This window comes from Pelmatolapia mariae, linkage group LG2 (assembly GCF_036321145.2).
Source record: "Pelmatolapia mariae isolate MD_Pm_ZW linkage group LG2, Pm_UMD_F_2, whole genome shotgun sequence".
Lineage (NCBI taxonomy): Eukaryota > Metazoa > Chordata > Actinopteri > Cichliformes > Cichlidae > Pelmatolapia > Pelmatolapia mariae.
The window spans coordinates 21,480,586-21,505,479 of NC_086228.1; the positions used below are offsets into that span (position 1 = coordinate 21,480,586).

The window sequence follows — 24,894 nt, forward strand, 5'->3', positions numbered from 1 at the left end:
CATGTACCAGCATTCTGCACTCTTTAAAATTGGTCGAGTTGCATTTTTTGTGGTTGTTAAACTATGTAATAATGTTTACAAGCAAGCTTTGTCTATTAAATGAAATGTAATATCTGCGTTGCACATACTTTCTTCTTCGAGGGGCATCTCACCAGTTATTGTAATGTTAGGAAGGGATTGATGTTTACCGATTAGATCAGGGGAAGCAAGAGACTTGACCTTTTAGAATTTGACAAGTATAAACGTTGTAAACACAGTGGATTTGCATTGTCATGTTTCCGCTCTGTGAAAATTACACAGAGAGGCGCAGGCCCCGGGCATCGATGTGGCATGAGATTATTTTGGATAAGGATGAAAGGATGACGACAACCATAAATGGTTATCAAAGATAAAATTGTGTGTTTTGTGTAAGTGTGGGTGTGTGTTGTCTTCAGATTTACTCACCAGCACCATGATAGTGGACATCAAATTATTTTTGCCAAATTATTTTTTCCTGTGCTCTGACAGCTTTTTTAATAGCCTATTCATGATTCAACAGGTCATTCCCATGGACCTAATCCCCTCATTTCTAATTCATATAGTCTCTTTTCCTTTATCAGATGTAGTCATTACACCCACTAGTCTCCCCCTCATTGAGTTGTTATAACTCCAGCTGGGTGCTGTACTGAAGAGCTTTGAATGCTTAAGTAGAAGCAACCTTCCTCTCTGCACGTATAAATATTTCAGACACAGACAGGCAGAATAAATTGACAGTAAAATTGACATTAAATCTGTCTTTTAATTTGCTGAGATAGAGGAGGCAGGGGCTGTAGGTGAGATGATGGAGAGGAGTATAGAGAGAGTAAAGGTCATGACCCCAGTGTCAAAGTGGTAATATAATTCACTGAGCCTCTGTTGTGTGGAAAATACATTCATCACAAGTATTAAATATACACCACATCCCTAGTACTATGCAAATGTTTCAGGCATTGTTGATGTGCACTGCAGTCAGGAAGGTGCAAGATAATTCCCAAATTCTTTCTGCGTCATAACAGCGACACCAAGCACACAGCCTGTGTCACAAACAGACAAGGAGTCACGCAGTAGATCCCATAGAGACAACCTAAACCTACAGAAGAAATGTGTTAGGATTGCTCTAATATTAGAAAATGTAATTGATAGCATTAATCACGACATTATTGGCACCTTTCAACATCCAAGAGAAATTGCAGAAAAAAGAAATACAATTTAGTGTGCAACGACAAAGATGGATAGGACAGGACTGCATTTCTCAGTGGCACACTGTTGATTTTCATCCAAGGTGTTGTTTTGATTACTTTGGACAAAATCCAGCAGCTTTCAGTGAGTATTGTTTCACTAAGGCATTCAGTTTGGTACAGATTTAATTATTCCCACATTGTAAAATGAGCCTGTCTTGAATTCTTGAATTTTTAAGCACAACAAATAGGCTCACATTTCAGACAAATACGAGCTGAGGTTTAAGGCACCTAAAACATTCATATTTTTTAATACATATATTTAGCTACTGATTAAGTTTTGTCATGTTTTTAGCAGTCTGTATTCATTTATCAAGTGACTGTAGATGATATGTTCTGTTTTTGATTATTGTTGCTGAAATCGTTTCAATTTTTTTTGCTTTTTTATTGTTGCAAGAGGTCTTGGGGTGGAAAAATCGTGTTATATATAATTGCAAATACAATTTCTCCTTTGCCTTCTACATAGATTGTTTACTTGCATGCAACCAATGTCTACTAAACCCGATTTGTCAATAGAACTTGAGGAAAGGAATTCTAAATTCCTTAGAACTAAATTTGACCTGACTGTTTTCTTGCATTTCTTTTTAATGAAACCGTTTTTTGATGTTATTTAATAGAAAAAAAGAATATTGTGATCATAATTTACATTGATTAGTGAGTAAATAAGTTCTCCAACAAAATACATTGACATAAACTTAAAATTCTGGCTAGAGACCGACCACATGTATTACACCAAGGGTGGAGGACTAGAGAACTATGTGCTGTGGAGGCAAATTTTAAAGTAGTAGAGAGAGAAGGCCATCGTAGCTAGGATTATGTGCTTTAATTGGGAGAGTAAGAAAACAGACTTCAATTGTATAATACTGAGATCTAGTTGTGAGATTTTCCACACTGTATCTTTCGATATGAAGGCACGTGCCTCTTTTAAATTTTGGCAGCTTCCGCCTGCTTGCCCTCCTAACCCCCCCACAGTATTAAAGCATTTAAGTTTATCCCACTTCTTCAGTTTTTATATGCAGATGAGAGAAGTGATGCAAGCAGATTTTTGAATATCTAGCAGCAACAGTTACAAATAGTTTAATCATTCATTAATTTATTAAGGAACAACCTTCTCTCTCTCACTTTTTCTCTCACTCTCTCTGTCTGCCCTGCCTCTGCTCTCAATTCCTTCATCCCTTTCTCATCCCGTTCTCGCTCTCAACATGATGGGTTATGTCCAGTCAGTGGGCAGCCTTGGTGTAATTTGGCCCACAGGGGCTGTTGGCAGTAGGTGTGGGGATAAAGGGAGCAGGGATAGTGGGGTTTGGAGAAAAGCAGGCTTAGCGTGGGGCCTTGGATGGAAGGGCCAGCAAGCAAAAGCATTAAATAAACATTAATGGAACTAGGTTACAAGAGATTTATTAAGGAGGCTTTTTGGGGCCCCACTGTAGGGTATTATGCAGCACTTTAATAATTCTCTCATGCACACAGGTAAATAAAGCAGGTAATTTATTGCCATCCTCATAGGTGGCCATTGTAAAAACTGTCTTAACTTTGTTTTTGCTCACAAATGGATTTTTCTATTTCTTTGGGATTTATCATGACATTGAATTGAGTTTGGCTTCAAAAAGCCTTTTTAACATCTAGGGTAAGTCTGACTTGGATATGATTTTGATGTTACGTTATGGTGATGAAAACAAGCGGCCTTAATCACAGATTACTAATGTTAAATGTGGCCTTTTTGGCATGCCATGCACTGATTAAACACAGTAATGAGGACACTGTACTAGGACAAAGACAGAATTTTGAAATTGTACAAGGGCAGGTTGGGTTTTGGCAAAGAGAAAGAGAATTTAAAACCTACAGTAAAGCAATGCTTTGCACTGACACCACACTTCGTATCTTACATCATGTAAACCAGCACTATCAGTTATGACACTGTCAGAAACTTGTGTTGCTATGTAAGCCAGGGGTTTGCGACCAGCTGCTATTTTGCAAGCTCCTTTTAGACTAAATATGTTTATCTTTCAAATATATCAGCTTCACTTAGTTTTTAGTGTTTAACCACATGAAATAAAGACTTGTAAAAAAAAAAAAAAGTTCAAAACTGACAAGATGTACCACTATAGAGTGGCAATTTAAGAAAAAAATCTAATCTGTCCAACTACATAAATTCCACATTTGTAACATTGAGCCCTCAAGCGGGTGCAGTTGTCCTGTTCTGTGTTGATGAGGTTTAGTCTTCAGGAAGCGCAGGCAGTGGCCCTTTGAGGACAACTAGAAGAGGAGAGCAAAGACTGACAAACAGGGTCAGGGCAACCAAAGGCTGCATGCTGCTTTACCTTGAGACCCATCCCCTCTGCTCCCTGCTCTGCTTCAAGCCAAAGTGACTGGAATACCAGACACAGTTCAGACTACATACTTCTGAAAGTTTTCTCTAAGTAAAAGAGAAAGAAAGAACTGCTTGTTTGAGTGAGGGAATTTAATGGAGAGAATATGATGGGGAAATGTAAAAAGAGAATTATAAAGGGAATGTGTTTGATTGAGACAGTGGTGGACAGGAAGAAAGTAAAGGAGACGGATCAAGAAAAAAATTTATCTTTACAGAGGAGAGAGAATAAAGGCTGCAATGACTGTGAGAAAGTAAGGGAAAGAAAATAGTAACAGGCATCCTGACAGAAAGACATTCAAAGAATGGCATTGCGACTTTGTAGTGTGTGTGTGTGTGAGAGAGAGAGAGAGAGAGTCTATTTGCCTGTTCATTCCGTTTCTGTATGCGTGTTGGATGAAGGCTCTACCATACCGGTTGTGTTGCTGCAGGATAGTGTGCGTCAGGCTCCATCAATATGACATGTCTTTGATGTGGAAATACAAGGAGCAAAACCCCAGCCAGCCTCAGTCCAGTCCCCAGTGGGGCGCATCTACCACAGTGCATGTGCATACATGAGTATTTGAGTGAGCGAAAACAGAGAGAAAGGGGAGAAAAGTAGAGAAAAGGAAATGCAGAGAGCCACAAGCCACAACAAGCACTAAACATAACCACTGTCTCAATGCTTAACTGCCATTCTGCAATGAGGCAACAGTTGTGACCTGAACATTTTCAGAACCAAAGGGACTGTGCACTCAGTAGTCAATACTGTGGAATCAATATTGTATGCAAATTAAGTTAATAAGCATATCTGTGCCGCTGTCGAATAATAAGGTGTCGTGATGCTTTTCGCACCAAAACTGACACATTGATTTGTGTTTTGGCACGAGTCTCATTCTTGTTTGCACTTAATAAATTGTAATATAAATATTTCACATTTGTATATTTTCAGAATTATTATTTTATAATTGTTAAAACTGGAGGTTGTTAATATATCCCAGTCTGGTAATCAACAGTGTGGTCAACTGGTGTTTTTGGATGAAGTGCCACCACTTGGTAGACTGGACCTTTTAAAGAAGAGAAGGGAGGATAGTGTTTACACTTTGCACAAATGCAGTTCCTACACTGAATAGATATATTACTTTGGCAAGGTTTTACGTTTACATTTATCTATCAGACCTTCAGGTTTTCACACACATGTTGAGTGAAGGGGAGGTGTATAAAAGACGATATAACAGCAGTCTGGGAGAAACAAGGGGGTAAATCACAAACAGGAATAAAGACAAGGAAGAGGAAAGAAAAGGAGGAGCTTGTTATGAACCAGGACTGTGCCATTTCTGCTGTGTGTTTGCGAGCGATGGCTTCGAAGGTGCAAATCAAACCAGACAGGTCTGTCATATACACAACTATTTTACTAGAATTCAACTTGTATCCTACTTTACTGCTAAAAAAATGTTGGGATTTGTGGTTGACCCTTTGATGGCTTCTGGGGGCATGGTAGAGAGAGTTTAAGATTCACTATCCTTTTATAGCTTGCTAACTTTACCAACTTCTGAATATCTGAGTGGAATATAATTGTAACAGCTACATGCAGCACAGGGGAAAATGGCCTTCAGCATGGGAGTGTCTCTAAAATCAGCAGCAAGGAAGTGCAGATATGTCTATGCCAATTCTCTCATTTTATTCTCTAGTCGTTTAAGTGGGTTGATGAAATGTAATTCATATAAAACTCCAATAAAAATTCAATAAAAACACAGAAATTTGGTATTAAAACCTTTTTCAGGAAAGGTTTTATAGCCAGCCTTGTATTGTAATGATGTAGGCTGCTAGCATGTTCAAATACAGTGTGGCTACACTGTAACATGAGTACAGGTTTTTGCTAACTGTAGCTGGGACCTCGCCATCAAAAATAAACTTTTTCTACTCAGCTCTTCTGTCGCCTGAGGCTGGGGACTGATGTAGTGATTTGTGCTGCTCAGTGCAGCCAACAACAGAGCAGTTTCCGCGCTTACCTCTTTGCCTTGACATAATGCTAGGAGTTCCTGCAATTGCAGGAACAAAAAGGCACACCTCAAGCCATTTAGCTTCGTGCCACTGCAGATATGACAGATACAAAAATAGCCTCTTAAGAAAGAAGATGGAACTGATTGAAGGCACAGCAGGTGTCAGACACCACTGCCTATGTACTGAAACTAGTACTTCTCGAGTTTCTATAGTGTTTTTTTTTTCTCCGTACTTGACTGCTTGCTAGCATGTACTTGCATGTCTATAAATGTTGGTAGATATGTGTATTTTGTGTCGTCCTCATCTCACCTAGACTATGTGAGTCTCCGAGTGTCCAAGTGCAGTCTCTATGAGAGGTCAATGGCTGCTGCGATAATGCTTAACTGATGCTGGCTGTCAATAGTCATTCACCAGGAGAAAAGTGCTCCGCCTGTTCAGTAAATTACACAGTGCGACGTGAGCTGTGAGGTTCAAAACAACCTGACCCCACTGTTGTTGTGAGAAACAATAGAACAATGACTGCAATCAGCTTTTCCAGCAACCATCTGTGTCATGCTGCTGACTACAAAACACCTTTCCATTACTCCAGGGCTGCAGCTATTAGCTCACCATGCCATTGACTCCAAAGTGAGATGGAGAGGTTATTGTAATGCCACATTAGATCGTCTCTGACCCTTCTTTATCTAGTGTTTTGTTTTGCTGACCTTGGCATAGGTGGGCTTTTTGAATGCTATAAAGCTTGTGAAAGTGATCATTTTTCACAATGACTTGTTTTTCTAGAGATCAACACGCTTGTGAGATGTGAGATTATACTGGAGATTATTACAACAGCTTTTCGAATATGCTTTGTGTATGTTTGAGACATGTCTTTCTCCTTTTTTCCTTGACTCTCTTCTTCTCACGGCTTCAGCAAGAGTTCCAGGGAGCAGTATGAAAAATTGTCCACCATGCACAAGAACATGCAGAAGCTGTATGAAAATATAGGCAGTTATTTTGCCTTTGACCCCCACTCGGTCAGTGTGGAAGAATTCTTCGGAGAACTGGCCAACTTCCGCATGCTCTTCATGGTAAGTGCAAACTTTCAGATTTTTTGCACATGAACACGAACATGTTCCTTCAAAGTAGGCGCATTCAGTGACTAACAGAAGCCACCACCAACACGTGCGCATACTTTTGCACACACTTACTTGCGCACACTGGGTGTCAGTGAATTGAGAACAGAGGTTGTGTATTACACATGCACACATTTTCATCAAACTTCCAGGGTCCTGACAGGTGGTGAAAACTCGTGTGAAAATTACACTGCTATACTTTCATGGATGAACTTGAATAGAAAAAGGGGACGCCAATTATGTCGTATCGCACTTCCATTAGTTTGAAGGACTTTGGAAGGATATACAAAAAAGAAATATCAAAATCTAAGCAGAAGAGGCTGAGGTAGTCATTAGTAATGGACCAGCTCTGAAAGCAAATTTTCCATAATGCACCTCAACAGCATCTCAACCCTTCCTGTCAGGTAAATGCTTACAGCTTTCAAACTCTACACCGTTAGTCCATAACTCAGACTTCTTCTGCTTATAATTTTTCCTCATGTTTTCAATCGCAACAACTCCAAAGACATCACTATGGTCTTACCTAGGTTATTTTGGCAGACTTGGTACATCTTCAAAGCTAAAAAAGAAATTAGGAAACTTCAATCATTACGTGAACAACGATGGTGAAATAATATCCGTCATCTGATAATCTGTCAAGATTTTCTGATGTTTCTGAATCACTTTTCTGAATATTTCTTTAATGTTTATTCAAGATATTTGGGTTTGGTGAACAATATGTTAATAAACAGGAGAATTACTGTCTTCACGCCATGTTTGATTTACCTGTCTTTGCTCTGAACCTCAAGTTCAGAAATGAGGCTGATTGTTTTTTTAACACCCATAATTTAACATTTAACATGTAGATTTTTAAGAAAAAGAGTAGATAAATGTAAACTTTCTCTTCATGTCAAACGTCCTTGACTTGAGAACTGGAAGAAAGCGTCCTAAGTTAAAAAGTAAAAATAAAACAGGTCAATCAATGCAAGACTACTAAGAATATGAGCGTATTTGCTTTTTTTCTTATAAAAGAGGCGTCAGCAAGCTTCATAACCTGGTAAACAGTGTCATTTACATATTTATTCTTTCACATATATGTAAATACAATAAAAATATATCTTTCCACTGATTATAAAGTATTTTTTGTCTGCAATAAAAAGTACAGGATTGTATATGAGAAATGCGATGAGAAAGGTTTGAGGTTCACTAAATGTGAAGTAGCATTTTAAATTGGATTAAGGGAAATAAAAAAACAGCCTCTGCTACTTACAGCAGTGAATAAAGGGCAAGGGAGATTAGTGTGTGAGAGGTAATATTAATGATCAGATAAACATCCTCTGTTAAGTAGTCTGTTAAACATTCATTCAAGCGTCTGTGATTTTCCACCTTGAACAGTCTAGTCATCCCTACCGGCAATGCCCCGAAAGCTCCTGGTGTCAGGATGATGACATGGTGTCCAGACGGCACACCCTCAGTCTTCACCATCTATTAATGTGAATGGCAAGGTCCCCTTGTCTGAATCCTTTCCTCTCTTTTCTCTGATCCCCATTTGAAACCAACTTTTCATTCCCGCTGATCAAAGTGCACAACCACACAACATAACGCTCCCTTGAGGATTCCAGAGTTGCATGTCTCTAAAAGAAGCATCCACCCAAGAAAATAAATTATTCTCTCAAGCAAATAGCTGCAGATGAATATTTTATTACTGATTTAAACTTTCCTTCTATGGTTAAGGGGAGGGAAATGACTGGGACATAGTTTTGTGAAATGGGGGTTGGATTATAAGTTAATATATTCATATAACAACAATCCTTTAATCACCATATTCTTCAGATATTATTTATAGTTTTTGGCTTTTCAACTCTGCTGACAGGAATGCTAATCTCATCTGCTCGCAGAGCACAAAAAATCAATGCTTGTTTATACTTGAATTTTATTTTTCTTACCCTGTGAAAACAATTGTGCTAGCTTCTTTTCAGCACAGCGAAAGCTTCTTCTTAGCTTTTCTTGTCAGTGAAGCAATTTTAGGGAGATACCTGCATGTTATTTATCTTTGAAAAAGTTGACCTGCATCAGCCACTGCTGATTTGTTCCAACTGGCAAATCAGATGAAAGCTGGGACTCTTTGTCATTCAAGTAAATTTAACTTCTTAATATGCCTGGTGTGTCTCACACTCTTATTTCAATATTGAGACATTGCATTGTTTGACTTTCTTCCGTCTATGTTGCATTGCCTTGTGTAATGCATTCACATCACAAAGCATCTGCAGTATTAAAGAATTCCATTGCAATACAGTCACCCTAAATTGCTTTTGCTAAAAAGCTAGGGCTTAATGCACCCGACCGACATGAGGCATTTGAGTAAACGCATTGACAGACAGTCCTCACAGAACTGAATGTAACTGATAAGAGAATCCATTAACTCGATTTCCCTTCTGTTTCATTCTCTTTTTCTCCCTCACTCCTGTCCCATTCTCTCTTTTTTCCTGTGGCCAATGAATTATTATTTGATTTCAGTACATGGACTCAGTATTCCAAGAGTCCAACAATTTGTTAATTTAATGCTGCTGCCATATTCTGAAATTGAGTATGAGTGAAATGCAATCGCAGGGTCTGTATATGTAATCCTGACCAGGAGCATGGGGATGAGGATTTTTTCATTAATGAGTTATCAAAGCACAGCAGATGGGCTGGGATGAACTAACAGTCTTCCTTGTTAATTGAGTGACTTTCTAATAAGACCAAAAGACCCAAACTGGGTTCACAAAGTAGCAAGATAGAGCATCTAAGAGATTAGAATGATGGTTTCTGTGTCTGTGTGTGGGGGTGGATCCGTCCACTTCTTAGCCTGCATGATATTTCTAAAGCTCCCTAATTCCTTCACAATATGAGAAATGATCATAATCAAGCTGAGGATGCTAAAGATGACGCTCTGGCAAAGACTGAGCTCTACCTTCTTGCTGAATCACTGTCACATTTTCTCAGGATGCTTCTAGTGGTGCACAGTCATTAAATTCATTGCACCAGATTTTAGAGGTCACCTATCAATATGGGAATACATGTATACCGCAGAGCAGAAGTCTCACAATCTGTAACCTATAACTTCTTGAAGACATTTTCCCCAATATCCTGGCACACAGTGTAACAGATGGCTAATAAACACATTTGCTGCTTAAAGCCCAGGCGTTGTAGTGTTTGTAAAATTCAAATGAGATATAGCAGTGACACTCTCTGTGTGAGATCACTGGTGCAACTGAGCAGTTGGAAATACTTATTGCTCCCTCATTGGACTGGCAAACCTGTATGCATGGGAGGGGAACCATGCTGTGGGAGATGTATTGTGTTGTAAAGGGTCAAGGAAGAACAGCAAACACATTTCATGAATTATTGAAAGAACGGACCTGGAAAGGGAAAAGTCTGCGTGGCCTTGTTGGTGGGTTGGACGTGGATGTTACACAGCATTCAGTTTCAAGCCAGGTATAGAGAGAAGAGTACCTACAATCTCCATCGCAAACACACTGAGTGTGACACGCACTCTCTTCATCTCATGGCCTCTGTGAGCCTCGGTGCTGCAGTGTGCTGCTTCAGTGGTGATGTTGTCAATCATACTTGAAGATGCTATTTTACAAAACCACATTTTGTTTTGTCGCTGACTTTAAACATTCATACAGAGCACAGCCAGGACCCATAAATGTAGGGTTTTACAGTTTTATTTAAGGGTTATGGGGTTAAATTGTCGCTATAAAAGATAACAGTCCTTGCGGTGTATATTCAAAGGCCAATTTTTAAGCTAAATGTATTTTCTCGAAGAGCATTTTCATTTCGTTTGTGAACAAAAACCTCCCTTGCTCAATAGAAATATCATTTGGCCACCAGCAAAATCAGTAAAAATATACTGGCTGCTGTTTTTGCTTTATTTGTTGCAACATTTGAATTTGAAAAGTCTCTGCTCAATTAAATGAGAAATTTGCTACACCTTGACTAAAATTAGATTTGCACTTAGATTTGTTGTGTGTCACAGGTGGTCAGATAATATAATCCATCAGTTTAATTTGTGCTGGCAGCAAGTCTTGGCACTTTGCAACCACCTTGGATCAGGTATTTTGAAGACCCACTACAATCACAGGCCACTTCATTAGTTACACCTTGCGAGTACCTGGTTGGGACATCTTTTGCCTTCAGAACTGCCATCATTTTTTGTGGCATAGATTACAAAAGGTGCTGTAAACAAACGGCATTATGTGTCTCACCTGTTCCAACACATCTCAAATATGGTCTGTTGGTTTGAAATCTGGAACCAAGTTTGGACTTCTACTGTTGTAGCCCATCTGCTTCAAGGTTCACTATGTTCTTCATTCAGAGATGATCGTCTGTATGCCTTTGTGATAATGTGTGCTTATTTGTGTTACTATTGCCTTCCTCTCACCTAGAAGCAGTTTGGGCCATTCTCCTCTGACCTCTGGCATCAACAAGACATTTTTACTGGAAAAAACTGCTGCTCACTGGATATTTTCTCTTTTCTGTATCACTCTCTGTAAGCCCTAGAGGGGGTTGTGTAAGGAAATCCCAGTAGATCATCAGTTTCTGAAATAGTCAGCCCAGCCTGTCTTGTACCAAGAGCCTTGCCACATTCAAAGTCACTTTTTCAAAATTCTTCCAGAGTGAGATTCTCACTTTGAAATTAAACAGATTGTCTTGACCATGTCCACATGCTTAAATGCACTGAGATGCTGCCATGGGATTGGTTAATTAGATATTTGGGTTAACAAGCGGTTGAACAGGTATACCTTATGGAGTGGCCTTTGTGTATATAAATGATTGGAGTGTGAGCCCCAGGACTAATTTCTGTGGTATCAGGGACATTAAAAAATCAAGGTTAAAGAAAAACAAACAACAAAAAATAAATCATTAACAGTCCGGGGACATTGCAACAAGGTAACATTCAGATTATGGATATAGTAAGCTAGAAAAGTCATTACTCATTTTGTATACAATGTGGTAGTAGTGTAACACGCATCAGTAACACAGAGGTTAATGAATCTTTCTTGAGCTCTCAGTGGGATTACTTTATATATTGTTTAGCTCATTTAGTAACAGAATGATTTCTTTTTTTTTTTAATTTAAATTTTTTAAAAATTTAATAAATAATTAACCTCTTGTGTGACTAATTATAGTAATGAGCATCACCTAGAGACAAATGCCATGGCCAAAAATAAACATTTTCATGGTTACTTCAAATTATATTGTTACTTGTACTTTGATCTTGAGTAGTCGAAAGTGCTTTGGAGACCAAGTGCAATGCATGTGCTTTCCTAACTTAGTCTTCAGAATTTATAAACAATATCTAAGCTGGTTCAAGAGGAACCCAAATTCTTGCCTTATGTGTTATATGGGTTTAAATCAGGTTCTCTGTATGAGGTGTGTTTTTGTTAAGCAGATCTCATGATGATGATTGTTTCCCCTTCTGTGTCTTCCTACGATACAGAGCTGCCAAGAAAATGAGACTTGATACAATCAGTCGCTGCCAGTGGCAAAATTAGGGTGGCCAAAGAGAATGGTAGAGTGAACACTATGAGAACAGTGAACACATATTTGGTGCTATGGTAATTAGTCGTGCTGTTTGATTAGAGCAACATGACTATGTTGCATAATCATGTTTACAGTCAGAATTAGTTGTTTGTTTAAAATAAGTTTTGCCGACAGGATTTTTTTATGCATCTGCATAATTTACAGCAACTAATGCTGTAAGTGTCGAGCATTACAGTGACAGTATCCCCAAAATGAATCTTGTCAGCGGACGATGACAAACATTTTGAACATTTTGAACTCAAATAATCTATTATTTGAACAAAAACTTAAGTGTTTTATTACTAAATATATACCCATGCACTGCCTTACTAACTCCAAATAGCAACATAGTGTTCGGACTAGTTTGTCTTTGTGTATCTGTTTCATTTGCACAGCTTGGATGCATGTGTTGATAAAATATTGGTTGAAATGTGAGTGTTTACAAATCTTTTTCAGCCACAGAAAGAAAATTTTACTTGCTCCATTTTCAAAATGCAGTTAATACTAACACTCTCCCCTATTTTTTAAATTACTTTCTTTTATTCTGTTACGACTTCATTATTACAACACCCCTTTACCCCTCTTTGTCCCTCTATCTCTCTCTTGCTCTCTCTCATTGCCCTTGTCATCTAACAAGGAGACAGTGACAATGAGGGCTTGTGTCCTTGGACATAGAGAAAAGCTCCGCTATTGACTGGCATGATGAGCTGCTTTTTCCTTGTTCCTTTCCCACAATCCCCATAATCCCTCTGTCTTAGCTGCCAACACGACACACACATCAGGACCACAGGGGCATTAGATGGGGGGCCTACTGTCGCCACTTATTATATCAGTGCACAGACAGGGCCATGCCTTCACTTACTGATGCACACACGCACATGCATGCATGAGGGGAACACCACAATAAGCAGGAGCACAAAAATGGCTTTCACCATAGGCACATATGCATGTATATGTATACATACAGTATAACCGTTCCCAAGTGTACACCCACCTACAATGGGTCCTGTCCAGGGCTGCACCACAGACCTGAAATAAGACAACTTTTTTTTTCAAAGGTCACTTGGTTGCATCTTATTCTCTGTTGGCACAAGAACAAACTGACACATTTGTAAAGGCTGAATACGTACTGTTGATTATCTCTCTTTCTCTGACTCCTGACATTTCAGCTGGCCACGAAGTAGGCAAAAGATTATATCTTTTTCCCTCCTCAGAGACCATCACATTTCTGCTACACTTTTTAATGTTGTGGCATGTCCATACAACCATATTGATGTATTTTTCATAACAAATGAGCTCGTGATAATAAAACTAGTCTAGCAGTTGAATGTTTGTGGCCCCACACATAAAGCATGATATACTGTTTTGTTTTTGTTTTTTTTCCAGCAGTTTATCTGTAACTATCAAACTTTCCTCTGAGTAGAATTTCCTAATGACATACTGCTGCTTCTGAACACTATACAGTAGTGAATATGCTTAAAAAAGTGGTTGTGGCAGGAGCCAAATTCTGATTTTATCTGTGTTTGTGTCTCTGTGCGTGTGTCTCATCAGGAAGCAGTGAAGGAGAACCACAAGAAAAGGGAGATGGAGGAGAAGATCAAGAGAGCCAAGCTGGCGAAGGAGAAGGCAGAGCGTGAGAAGCAGGAGCGCCAGCAGAAGAAGAAGCAGCTGATTGACATGAACAAAGGTATGCCACTTCTCCCCATGCCGCCACCGAGGCGGAGATGGGAGAACTCGGAGGACAAGAACAGGAGGATGGAAAGGGGATTTCGTGGAAATTTGCTTCACATAGATTTGAACTGAAGGAAGAGGATAGTGTGTAGGAGGAGCAGAACTTATTTTTCTTAGCTATGAAGGAATTCTATATTTACTTTGATACCTGGCACAACGTTTCCAAACAAAACAGAGGTTATGTTTACACGTTACGTCAAGTTTCGTCCATGTATGTAGAATGACATATTTTTTCATAAAGGACACACATGTATAATTTCTAAAGGTTATACATATTTCACATAGTGTATATCGTTCAGTTTTGTTACCAGCTTCCATCGGGATACGAAAGAACTATTTGTGGGCATGTAAAGATTGAAAGCTGTGCACGACATATAGAAAAGGCTAAAGCTTGTTCTCTAGAAGGCACGTCCAATATGATTGTGGTCATTTTATTAGTCCATTGGCCCATTTATCCATTGGTCTTGTCGAAGCAATAGGCTGTTTTCAGGCAGCATGTTACATTTAATGTTGCAAATAGCTAGAATTAGACTGTGTCCTCAAGCAATGCCAGTAAGCCGTGTATTGATCAATGAAAGTCACAGTTGTTCACACATGAAAAATAATAGTGACAGAGCTGGGTGCCTGTGTGTAGTTATGCCAATGACACTGAGAAGATATTTCAAGCCTGGAGGGGCTTTGTGAGCAGTCAGTGTGTTCTTTTCTTCTTCATTTTTTTCTTCTTTTTTTGCACAAATTGACTGGGATTCTCACAATTTACCAACTTCTAAATGTCAGCACCAGGCATAGACCTCTCTGTAGCTCAGCCATATTGGGAAATGTGACAAGACAGTTCTCAGTATGCCACAAACTCTCCAAGATAATTGATGCATGCTGCATTTTTTTTTTCCTAAGCAGTGACCTCTCTGAAAGCCTCACTTTTAATAATCCAACATGTCTGAGCTGAGGGAGCCTGTCTACCCCTCTCTCTCATTCTGGCTAACCAGATGGAGAAGGATAGAGAAGTAGGTATGATATTAAATATTTCTGCCAGAGCAGATTTTGATCTCAGTTTCTGAATGCCATAATATGACTCGTATGAATAAAACATAAGAATGACATGGGCAACGTTGCCTGCGGCCTTGGAGATAGTGGGGATTGTGCACCAGCAGCACCAGCACCTAGCTCGTTGGACTGTTGCGATGACAATGACCTCTGAAATTATGAAATATACACTTTAAAATTCAAGTTGTATCAATCCCGAGCTGTATTTTTTTCTTATGAGAAGGTTCTTACCTACACGGACTTTAAATGTTTGTAATTTTTGTGTACTAACGTTTGCCTATGTGGAATGTAATCAGAGAAAGAACAATCAAATGCAGAGATTTTTAAATGTATTCTGTGAATGAAAATCTGAACTTCAGCCAGAAGCAGGTTGGAGGTTACAGCAGCTTGGTGGTTTGCGCTTCTGTTTTCTCTTAGCTTCCCTTTAAGCTGTGTGGTTTGAACACACATTGCAGGATATTTGGTGCTTTCACGTCTTACTTTTTTCCCTCCATTTCTCTCCAGTTAACAGCTTTGGCTTAAGAATCTTGGCTTTTTTCTCCAATCCTGTTCTACAATTCTACATGTGCTACCGAATTAGTTATTTTCACATCACTATTTCAGCCTGTGTGTCAGCAATGTTTCCAGTGATGGAAACCTTTCACCTTTAATTAATTATGTCTGAAAATAATTTGGTATTTTCGAAGGTTGAAAGGCTAGAATTATAATAGTCATGTCTTTATTGTATACTAAATTGTTTGTAGGCTAAATAGATAGATGGAAGGGAGAGAGAGACAGTGAGATCAAATATAAATAAATTTAGGTTGCAAATCCATTAACATAAGCAGCTAGAGTAAACATATGGCTGTTGTATTATGAGAATTATGCTCAGGTCATTGTCTTATCTGTTTTATGGATTTACTGATTTTCTCATTTTATTGCTTAAAAGAGTCTTTGATGGATCATAGTATTCTGTTTAATGCCATTTCAAGAGGCTATTTTTGAGAAGGGATGGATTTGATGTCATTTCACAAATTGCAACCTAATCCTCTTCGCTTGCAAATGATTAAGAATGAAATACATATTTAATGGGAGTTTAATTCATTTAGCTTGTGCCAGGATGGCACCAGGGTGGGGGAGGGTTGACGGACAAATGCAGTAGGACAATCATTTTCCCCCCCAAAAAATCCCATTTCCTAGTTGATAAAACTTGCGATTATGCTCTCTCTACGTTCAGTGACACACACACTTCGTCAACAAGCGTGATTGATAGATGAGACAAGCGCTGAACACGTTTTCTTTGTGAAGTATTAGAAATCCTAATGTAGGAAATTGCTTATGAAATCATTACCCAGTCACCCCATTTGTTTTAATTTGCTCTAAGTGGATTTCCATATTCTCTTCAACTGACCAGATGTTCAACATTTACTAAATCACTTTACTTCACTGGAAATAACTGTTGAACACTGTAGAATAAATCCAAACTAATGGTTCTGTCTAAAACACGAGAAGATGGTTCAGCGCAGCAGGATATTTTTTATTGCAGCATATGAAACAATGTCACAAACAGCATGCTGAGTGTGTCAAGTGCCCAAGCATGGTAGAGCATCTGGACTTTACTTCTCTAAGGCATTTGTGAAGAGTAGCAGACCCCTTTGGCTGCTTGCTCGGCTGGCATCACTGAGGTCAGTGCCCCCGTCTGGGGCAAGTGTCTGAACCCACATGTCAACTGTATACCCCAGTCAAATTCACTAAGCTTTGAACAGAGCCGGGAAGCACACATGCTTCTTTGAGCTCAATTCAGCTTGGCATAAGGCACATAAAAGGAAATAAACACGCAACCAGAAAAAAGTAATAAGTCAAACATTTTATTTAGTCCATGAGAAATTTGTTTTCTTTTTTTGTCTATTTTTCTCAGAAAAAGATACAAAACCAAACCTAATCTAGTGTGCTCTGTGTAAACGTTCCCTTCGCAACATGAACATCTAAAAGTACGCTGTCAACCTGAAGAATATAAAGCTTTAAAGCATATTGGTTATAACCTTCGAAGTTCACATTACCTTTTATGAGTGTACCAACTGCCTGCTAACTCAGTTGGAAACACAATGAAATGTTATCCAACTTTATTACTTTACTAATTGCGGAGCTCAAAAGAAAAATATTTGAATGGAAAACTATATTTCAGTAAAATCAATTCTTATAATTGTACTACAGGGTATTACTAAAACCCTAAAACTAAACGCAGTGGCTGCACAGATGCTGTTTTTATGATTAAGTTTTACTTGCAAATGGATCTTTTTTTTAGAGACAGAATTAGAGCCCACCCAGTGTCAGTCCATTGCAACAGCTTGCAGACACACTGACAGAATGTGGATCCATACATTTGATCGCTCACTGGGATTTTTACAGCAGATAAATATGTTTAGGCAAAATGTTTGTGTTTGGGATGACACATAGTGTATTCACCTAATTCATCTTCATATTTTTTCACAAAACATCTGGTTGAGGTTGACTATGTGACATTTTCTCTCAGTGTCTTTAAAAATCCCAGAGCCAAGGTTCAAACCAACAGACATTAAGCAACATTTCCAATAATTCAAGGCCTGCTGTGTAAAATATAGTTTGTTGTTCATTTTAATTTAATTGTAATTATGTACTTATTATGTTTTCTTTATTCTACAGTTTCTATTTATCCATCCTCATTATCTTGTATATAAGGAGTATATGCAATGTATATAAGATAAATTAGCTTAGTTAGGTTAGATTAGGTTAGGTTGGACACAGTATAACATTTAAATGTGCAATCAAGATGACATACATGTAACTTTACACATACATTAGAATGTATTGGAATGTGAATCAAATTTACCCTCTTATGAACATGTTGTCATAATAGTGCTTGTTAAGTTATTTCTTTTTTTAACAAAGAATTTATTTTTCTGAAAAGCAAGTGTCAATTAGTGTGGCATGCTAAATTAAAATTACATATTTCTCTGCAGCTGGCTGGTTGTGGCCGGCAGAGCCCTGTCAGGAATGACAGCGGTAGAGATGTAGATTGATGGTTTTGTGTGACACTGACAGCTGCCGGTAGGCCAGTGCATACTTGCTTTGCAGCCATGCCAGCCAGGTGATCATAGACAGGGATTGACAAGCGGCAGTGGGTTGGACAGGTTGGCTGTCTAGGTATGCATGTGGCTCCACAGCACAGCAGACATGGCAAACAATATTACCAGGGGAGATAGCTTATAGAGACACGGAGGTCAAAACCCAGGGAAAAAAATATATACTTCTGAGACATATTCTCTCTTTTCCTCACCTTAGCTTGGAAAATGAAGCCAGTTTTAGAGCACTGAAACTGACCTTCTTGTTTGATATATAATATGACGAACAAGGATAGACCTTTCAGAATTCAACAGTGATATATAAAACCACTCTTCTGAGTTTACTACCTGTTTTTCCACAAAAAAATAATATCTTCGAAAGACCAGTCATGCCTTCCTTGTCTAGTTATAGATTTGCGATTTCTGATGACTTAGCAAGAGATTTCATTTTCATACATTTGCATGTGGATGTAAGTGCAGTGTAATGCCAAACTTTGAACAAATTGCTTTTTCTTTGTCCTTGCATGTAAGCTGTCTCAATTTAGAGTGCAAAAAGTGCAAGCCATCATCTGAAACTTCTGCATATGGACCGGTGAATTCTGCTATTACCTTGAAAGACAGGAACAAGGGCACCAGGATTATCTGCTGTCATAGACCTATTCTAATAAATAACAGCATATTAGATTGTGCTGTATCTCCAGTAAGAATCGGGATCTGCCTCAAGGAGATGATGGCACAGAGATTATAGAGGACTGCGTTTCAGTGCTCTTGGCCCAAACAGAATAAACTGAAATATGTAGGGGGAAAAAAGGCATGCAAGGATTAAATACAATTTGTTGAAAAATGCCATTTTGCAAATGAAAGTAATACAATAAAATAGTCATCCACTAAATTCCCCGATTTTGATATTTCCAGTACGTCTCTAAAATTAAACGTCAGCATATTAAAGTGACCCTCATGCTTTATGGGGAAGCTTTTAGTATTTCATGATAAATACCCCACTCATTAGCAATTAAAGGCAGCAAGGGAATAGTTTCTCCCATATTTTTATCTGTCTGCATTTTGCATCACTTTTTCAAGGTGAACTGGTGTATTTTTCTAATATTCTTTAGTATTAGGAGAAATGCAAACAAAAACAAAAAGTGTGTTATTTATGTAATTTTAGGAAGTAAGAAGCTCATCTCTAATCACTAATGTCATTTCTGACTTTGTTTCCTTCTGCACGGATGGAACATTCCTTCTTGCAATATTCTCTCTCCCATTGCTTTCAGAAATATTCTTCTTCTGCTTGGTGAAATCAGCTCCGGCACAGTTGAATCTCATTAATTTGTGGGTGGTTCAAGTGTCTGATCATTTCCCCTCCCAGATCTGGACCTCACCAGTCACTTTACAGTCAATCAAACCTAATTACCCTCACTACAAAGACCGTCAAATCCATTTAGCTTCCCCAGGCAGCACCGCCTTTCACTGATGTGAACAGCCCATGTGGGGTTTGGTTCAGATGTTATCTTGATCTGGATTCCAAAACTGCATCCACTATCCAAATATGCCACTCATCAAAAATAAAGACTCTACTCTGTGCAGGATGGATGAAATCCACAATCTTTAGAGCAGCTGAGTATTCTTCCACTGGCTATTTGGCAATGCATTAATCTTACCTGAATATTTTAACTGACCCTGGTTTTTCGGGGCGAGGTTTTTATAAACACATATTTACTTTTTTACCATTCAGGCAAGATTCCATTGATTATACTTTACGTTAGAAACTGCCATCAGAACCTGTCATGTTGATGTAGCACCAATATTTTATATTTCTTGTCCATGTTTCCGAAAAGCACAGTCAAAGTCGGCATTGTTCACTTGTTTATGTTTTAGAGATTTGAGGTTTAAACCAAACCGCATTACACCTCCTCCATCATTGCTGCAGATAGCATTGCACAATAAAACACCATTCCCTCTCAAGGACCCAGCCTTGAGACACTAAAATGTTAAGCCGAAATCTTTGCATGGACTTTTTCACAAGCACTATGCCAGCAGAATGTTTGTAAAGATAATGACCTAAGAGTTATACACACTGCGGCTTTTCACAATAGCTAAACAGCAGCTTTTTGCTGTGATAGCTGATGAGTAGACAATGACACAAGAAAAATGTTGCATGAGGTAAAACAGAAACAGTACTGAAAATAAACTTGTCCCCACCAAGACCACAGAGTGGGATCACTTAACAGGGAGAGTTTGGTTTATAGAAGACGCCATTAAAGTATGTATAGACCTTATTGTATATGGCCTGCTGCGAGGTCACTTCAAAAAATTCATGTGGGTCAGTCACTACCATAATGTTGTTAAATTAAGCAGAACCTCATTAATGGAAAAAGGGCAATAGTGGTCTTCTCTAATGTGAGGACAGGCATGGCCCTGCTGGCACCCTGACATGATGACCCCATGTGGCTCATCTAAACTGTGTCATCTTAACATCTGTCAGTGCTGGGTTGGAGCTGTTGTTTGTGTGTTGGTGTTACTGGCCAAACTAGCCAAAAGCGATGGATAGATGGTGATAGCAGTATGCTAACTTGGGGGGCCTGCAGGCAGTAGAAGCAAATGATAGCAGAGGAAACAGAGTGTGGTGATGACTATGTTGAAAGCATTTCTCTTCCCCCCCTTCCCATTTCCCAGTGTCCCCTCCCTACTGTTTCTCACTTGGGGCCTAGCAGCATCCATCCAGATGGAGGGTTTATTTTTGTTTTTGTTTGTTTACTTATTCATGCATCCAGCTATTCGGGGCATCGCTAGGGCTTTCGTTCCACCACAGAATGCAAATCGCCACGGCGGCTAATCCACTTTCATCTCTCCCTTGTCGACATCCAACTTCTTTGCACGTTTCCTCCAGTCTCTCGTAGTCAGGGCAGTCATCCTTTCAGTGTGTGAGATCAAGCCTGCAGTGACCAGGCCAGCCTACCAATATTTCTCTGTACTTTATGCATGTCAGCACAATGCACCATTCACCTTCCACCCACCTTTAGTAACTGCGAGACGTTTTTCTGGATCTGAGTGTCTTCCTTACTTACTTTCCCCTGACCCTGGCGCCAAACAGGACCTCACAGCACAAGTTAAGTAGTAGCAAGACTGACATTCCTTCTGGAATGGAGAGTTGTGGGAGCATCCCTAATTGAGTTAGAGAGGACATGAGTGGCTTTGCTCATTTAGTTGTTACAGTAAAACAGTCCAGACCAATCAGCAGGCAAATTTTTCTTTTGTATTAGCCATTTTACCCTTCAATTCCCATTCGTCCCCCTTTCTTTTTTCATTCTTCATTCAAGTGGAACTAGGAAGCTTGCACACACTTATTAAAGACTATGGCCATTCTGAAAAGTTTCTCAGATTATTGTGCCAAAGCTTTTGTCATGGGCAGCGATACTGCAGAGATATGGTGACAAAAAAGGGTCAAAACAAAAAGAAAGACATCTAACAGGTGCATGATTCCTCTCCTTTGGGCGTTTGTGTTCTCTGCGGCAGTAATGCTCTTTGTCTGCCCTCTGCTGTGGCAGAAGGGCAGGTGGGTGAGTAGAAGGGGTTACTGTGCTCAAAGCTAGCTAGTTAGAGAGCAGGCAGCAGGGCAGTGAGAGGAAGGGGGTGTTGAGTAATGCAGGTGGTTGTGTATATCTAGCCGGCCGAGCCTGAATTCAGGTGTGAAAATAACACAAAACCAGGTGCATGCAAGTGAGACTGGAGAGATGAGATGAGATTAAAAGAAAGTGTGGTTGTTGCCTCTCCACCTGGCCATAAAGCAGAAACCCACCCCCCTCCACCGAGGCCTTTGTTTCACGGCTAATGGTCCAGGTTAATTGCACAGGTGACTTTCTGTGGGGGAACAGATGGGCTCAAATGTGTTCAAAAACAATCACAGCAAGCAGAAAAAAACTAAGAATGAGTTGTTCCTCTCCTCTTTATTCTTCCTTTCCCTTCTAATCTTGTCTACTAAAGTCATGAAGGGTGACTGCAGTGAGGTTAAACTCTCACTGTGTTCTTCTCTCACAGTGGGTTCAATTCATCAAGCACAAGGCCGGTAAGCTCTCATTAGATCTCATTACAGTGCAAATGAGCCTCAGGAATTTGCTAGTGGAAGGATAGTGGATAGTAGTGGATAATAGACAGCTCTCCTATGCCTTATGTTGAGAGACTTTGATTAGAGCAAAGTATTTTAAGTGAATAGAAATTTAGAGGATAGTGGAAAAAAATAAGATTGATTGAAATAAATCTACATAAATAGCTTTGTTTGTTTTAGCTGACCAACCTGTCATACTGGTGCTAGCACTTTGAATCATGGCATACGGGATATCATAATTTGCCATTATATTAGAAATCCATACTAGAAGCCAGAAGCTTTTTAGGATTCTAAGAATTATTTGTCTCTTTTCCCCTCAATGAATCATGAAGGCAGCATGTGAGCCATCAGAAATTGATTTCTCAATTGATCCACTGTGGTTTTTCTCCCCAGAAAAAAAAACATGCAGGGGGTGACAGATAGCAAATTGAATTTATGAACAGGCATTGTTGACACTCCTGTGTAATTATAGCAGTGCCATGCCTTTGGTGCATGGTACATGTTTCTCTTTTTCTTTTTTGTTTCGAATAATTATGCTTCGTCACATTTTCAAGGTGACAGCTGCTCTTTTACATTGCAGTGCATATTTTGAGTGTTGTAGATGACTGATTCTAATTGGCCTAAGTTAAAAATAGATGTTGTTTTTTTGTTTAGTTTGTGTACATTATGTAAGCTTTTTAGTTCTAATTGGTCATTGACTGACAAGTGTTTTGAAGGAGGCGTGAGTGATGCATTGGATTTCTGCAAAACTTGCAAGAACCATATCTCAGTTAATTGATTTCATCATGAGCAGCCATGTCTGAGTCTTTCTCCCTCTTCCTACCTTTACATTCCTCATGCTGCTTTTGTTAGTAGAACATATACTTGCTTGTGGCTATACTAATCTGCAATAAACATATTTATTTAGCTACTAAAGAAATGTGAAACAGGAATTTGTATCACATGAAATGTGAGTCCAGGCTGCAGTATATGTTTTAGAAGTGATTAAAAGTAAAAAAAAAAAATACCTAGCCACAAAGTTTTCAAGAAGGCTTTCACACCCTCGTGTCTTGCCTTGCTCCACTAGTCCTTGTCAATAATCCCACCCCACCTCTTTACTTTGGTTCCCAGTGCTGCCTTCTGTGGGTGGACTTTGACTGTGTGTTCTTCCTGATCCTTCTTAATTCTTTCATTTGTTATCTTATGCTTACATAATAGTACATAATCAAGGATACGCTTGCAGTATCTCTGCTCATCCTTTTCCTATCCCTCCCCTACCTCCCTTTACTATTATCAAAGTTAAAGTGCCCCTGGGATTGGTGAATGATACTTTTCTTACTGAAGGTACTTTTTTCTTAGTGAAATAATAATCTTACAAGTTTAGTTTTTATCCCAATCCTTCTGACACCGCATTGCTCTTTCTATCCCTCCTAATTATAAAGTGTGATAGTGCTGCTTGTAAATATAAGAGCCAATCCCTAGAACTCCATTACAGTTGGCTCAGCTTCTGGGGCCAGGTACTACCTGATATCCAGGTAAAGTGAGGTAAGCAGGATCAAAGAAAATAAATGGAAACAGTAGATCATCTCTATCTGGGAGGTAAAGTTTCATAGCTTTGGTTGTGATCTTAAAGATTTAACTCTTTAAGAAAATACCTAAAAGTGCAAAATCTGCCACCATGTTCCACACTTCCAGAAGCTTTAATAAGATCATTAAGGACCTCGGGGCTGTCTGTTAAGGTGCCCGCATAGGTGTTTCATCACTGGAAGGGTTTGTCAATGTCTTGGGTCTTAGCCCATCTTAACCCATTTAGAAAGCAATTTCCTGTGAGCAGAGGGGATCTTTCCTCTTGAGAAAGATCTCTGGGCATAAAAGGTTAGCTTTTCTGTAATTCCACACCATGCAGTGTACCAGAGCTGCTAATGAGAAGCAGATGAATATTTGCCTTAGGTTTAACAGCTCAAAATAAGATGACTGAATTGCAGGAATAAGGCAGAAATATCTGCTTAAGTGGGCAATGTTACAGTAAGCAATGGAGAAAGTTTGCTTTGAGGATTAGTGGAATAAGTGTAGTCAAATAATGTGCAGTTTTCTCCCCTAATAAATGCTTACTTTGTCTTTGCAGATTTGTAGAATATATACACCACGTGTATGTGTGTGTTAATAAGTTCAGACATTCTGAAGGCTCAATTGGGAGAAGTTCTTGGTAAGGCAAAGACCTGCTCAAGTTTAAGCTTTGGACAGCTTAGGACATAGTTAATTGAACGCTGTGAAGTAACTGGGGAGAACGCTTCCCATTTTAGTCAGTTTGGTTCTTTCTGTCTGCAGTCCTCTCCCTGAACCTCCGTCTTCTAGGGCTCCAAAGTCCTGGCCATTACAAATGATGAATTGTGCTACAGTTAAGCTAGAAGTAGGACGAATTGATCAAAGTGTCAGGTGCCCCCTGTGATGTTTAGGTCTCCACGAAGAAGGCAGTGAAGAAGGAGCTGTCAAAAAGTTTCTTGTACCACAGTGGTTGTAGATAAATGTTTACCTGCCACTTAACACGTTGTGTCAGACTCACAGTGTGTCCTTACTAGCCTACATAAGAACAAGTACCTAATGATCTTGGGATTTGATATAGTTATAGAGGCTGCAAGTTGTTCAACATATTGTTCTCCAGGTCCACAGGAGATGAAACCCATGCTCCCCC

At 39.2% G+C, this 24,894-nt stretch overlaps 1 protein-coding gene across 7 annotated transcripts in view; it reads left to right on the forward strand.

The window, feature by feature from the left end:
- The window catches only part of diaph2 (diaphanous-related formin 2), a 350,677-nt gene that overhangs the window by 277,923 nt on the left and 47,860 nt on the right, over positions 1-24,894 (forward strand). For all 7 annotated transcript variants that reach the window (XM_063494477.1, XM_065469810.1, XM_065469812.1 and 4 more), the window contains 2 exons: positions 6,510-6,674; positions 13,818-13,953. In XM_063494477.1, the coding sequence (XP_063350547.1) occupies positions 6,510-6,674; positions 13,818-13,953 (301 nt within the window). The remainder of the gene's footprint in view (positions 1-6,509; positions 6,675-13,817; positions 13,954-24,894) is intronic.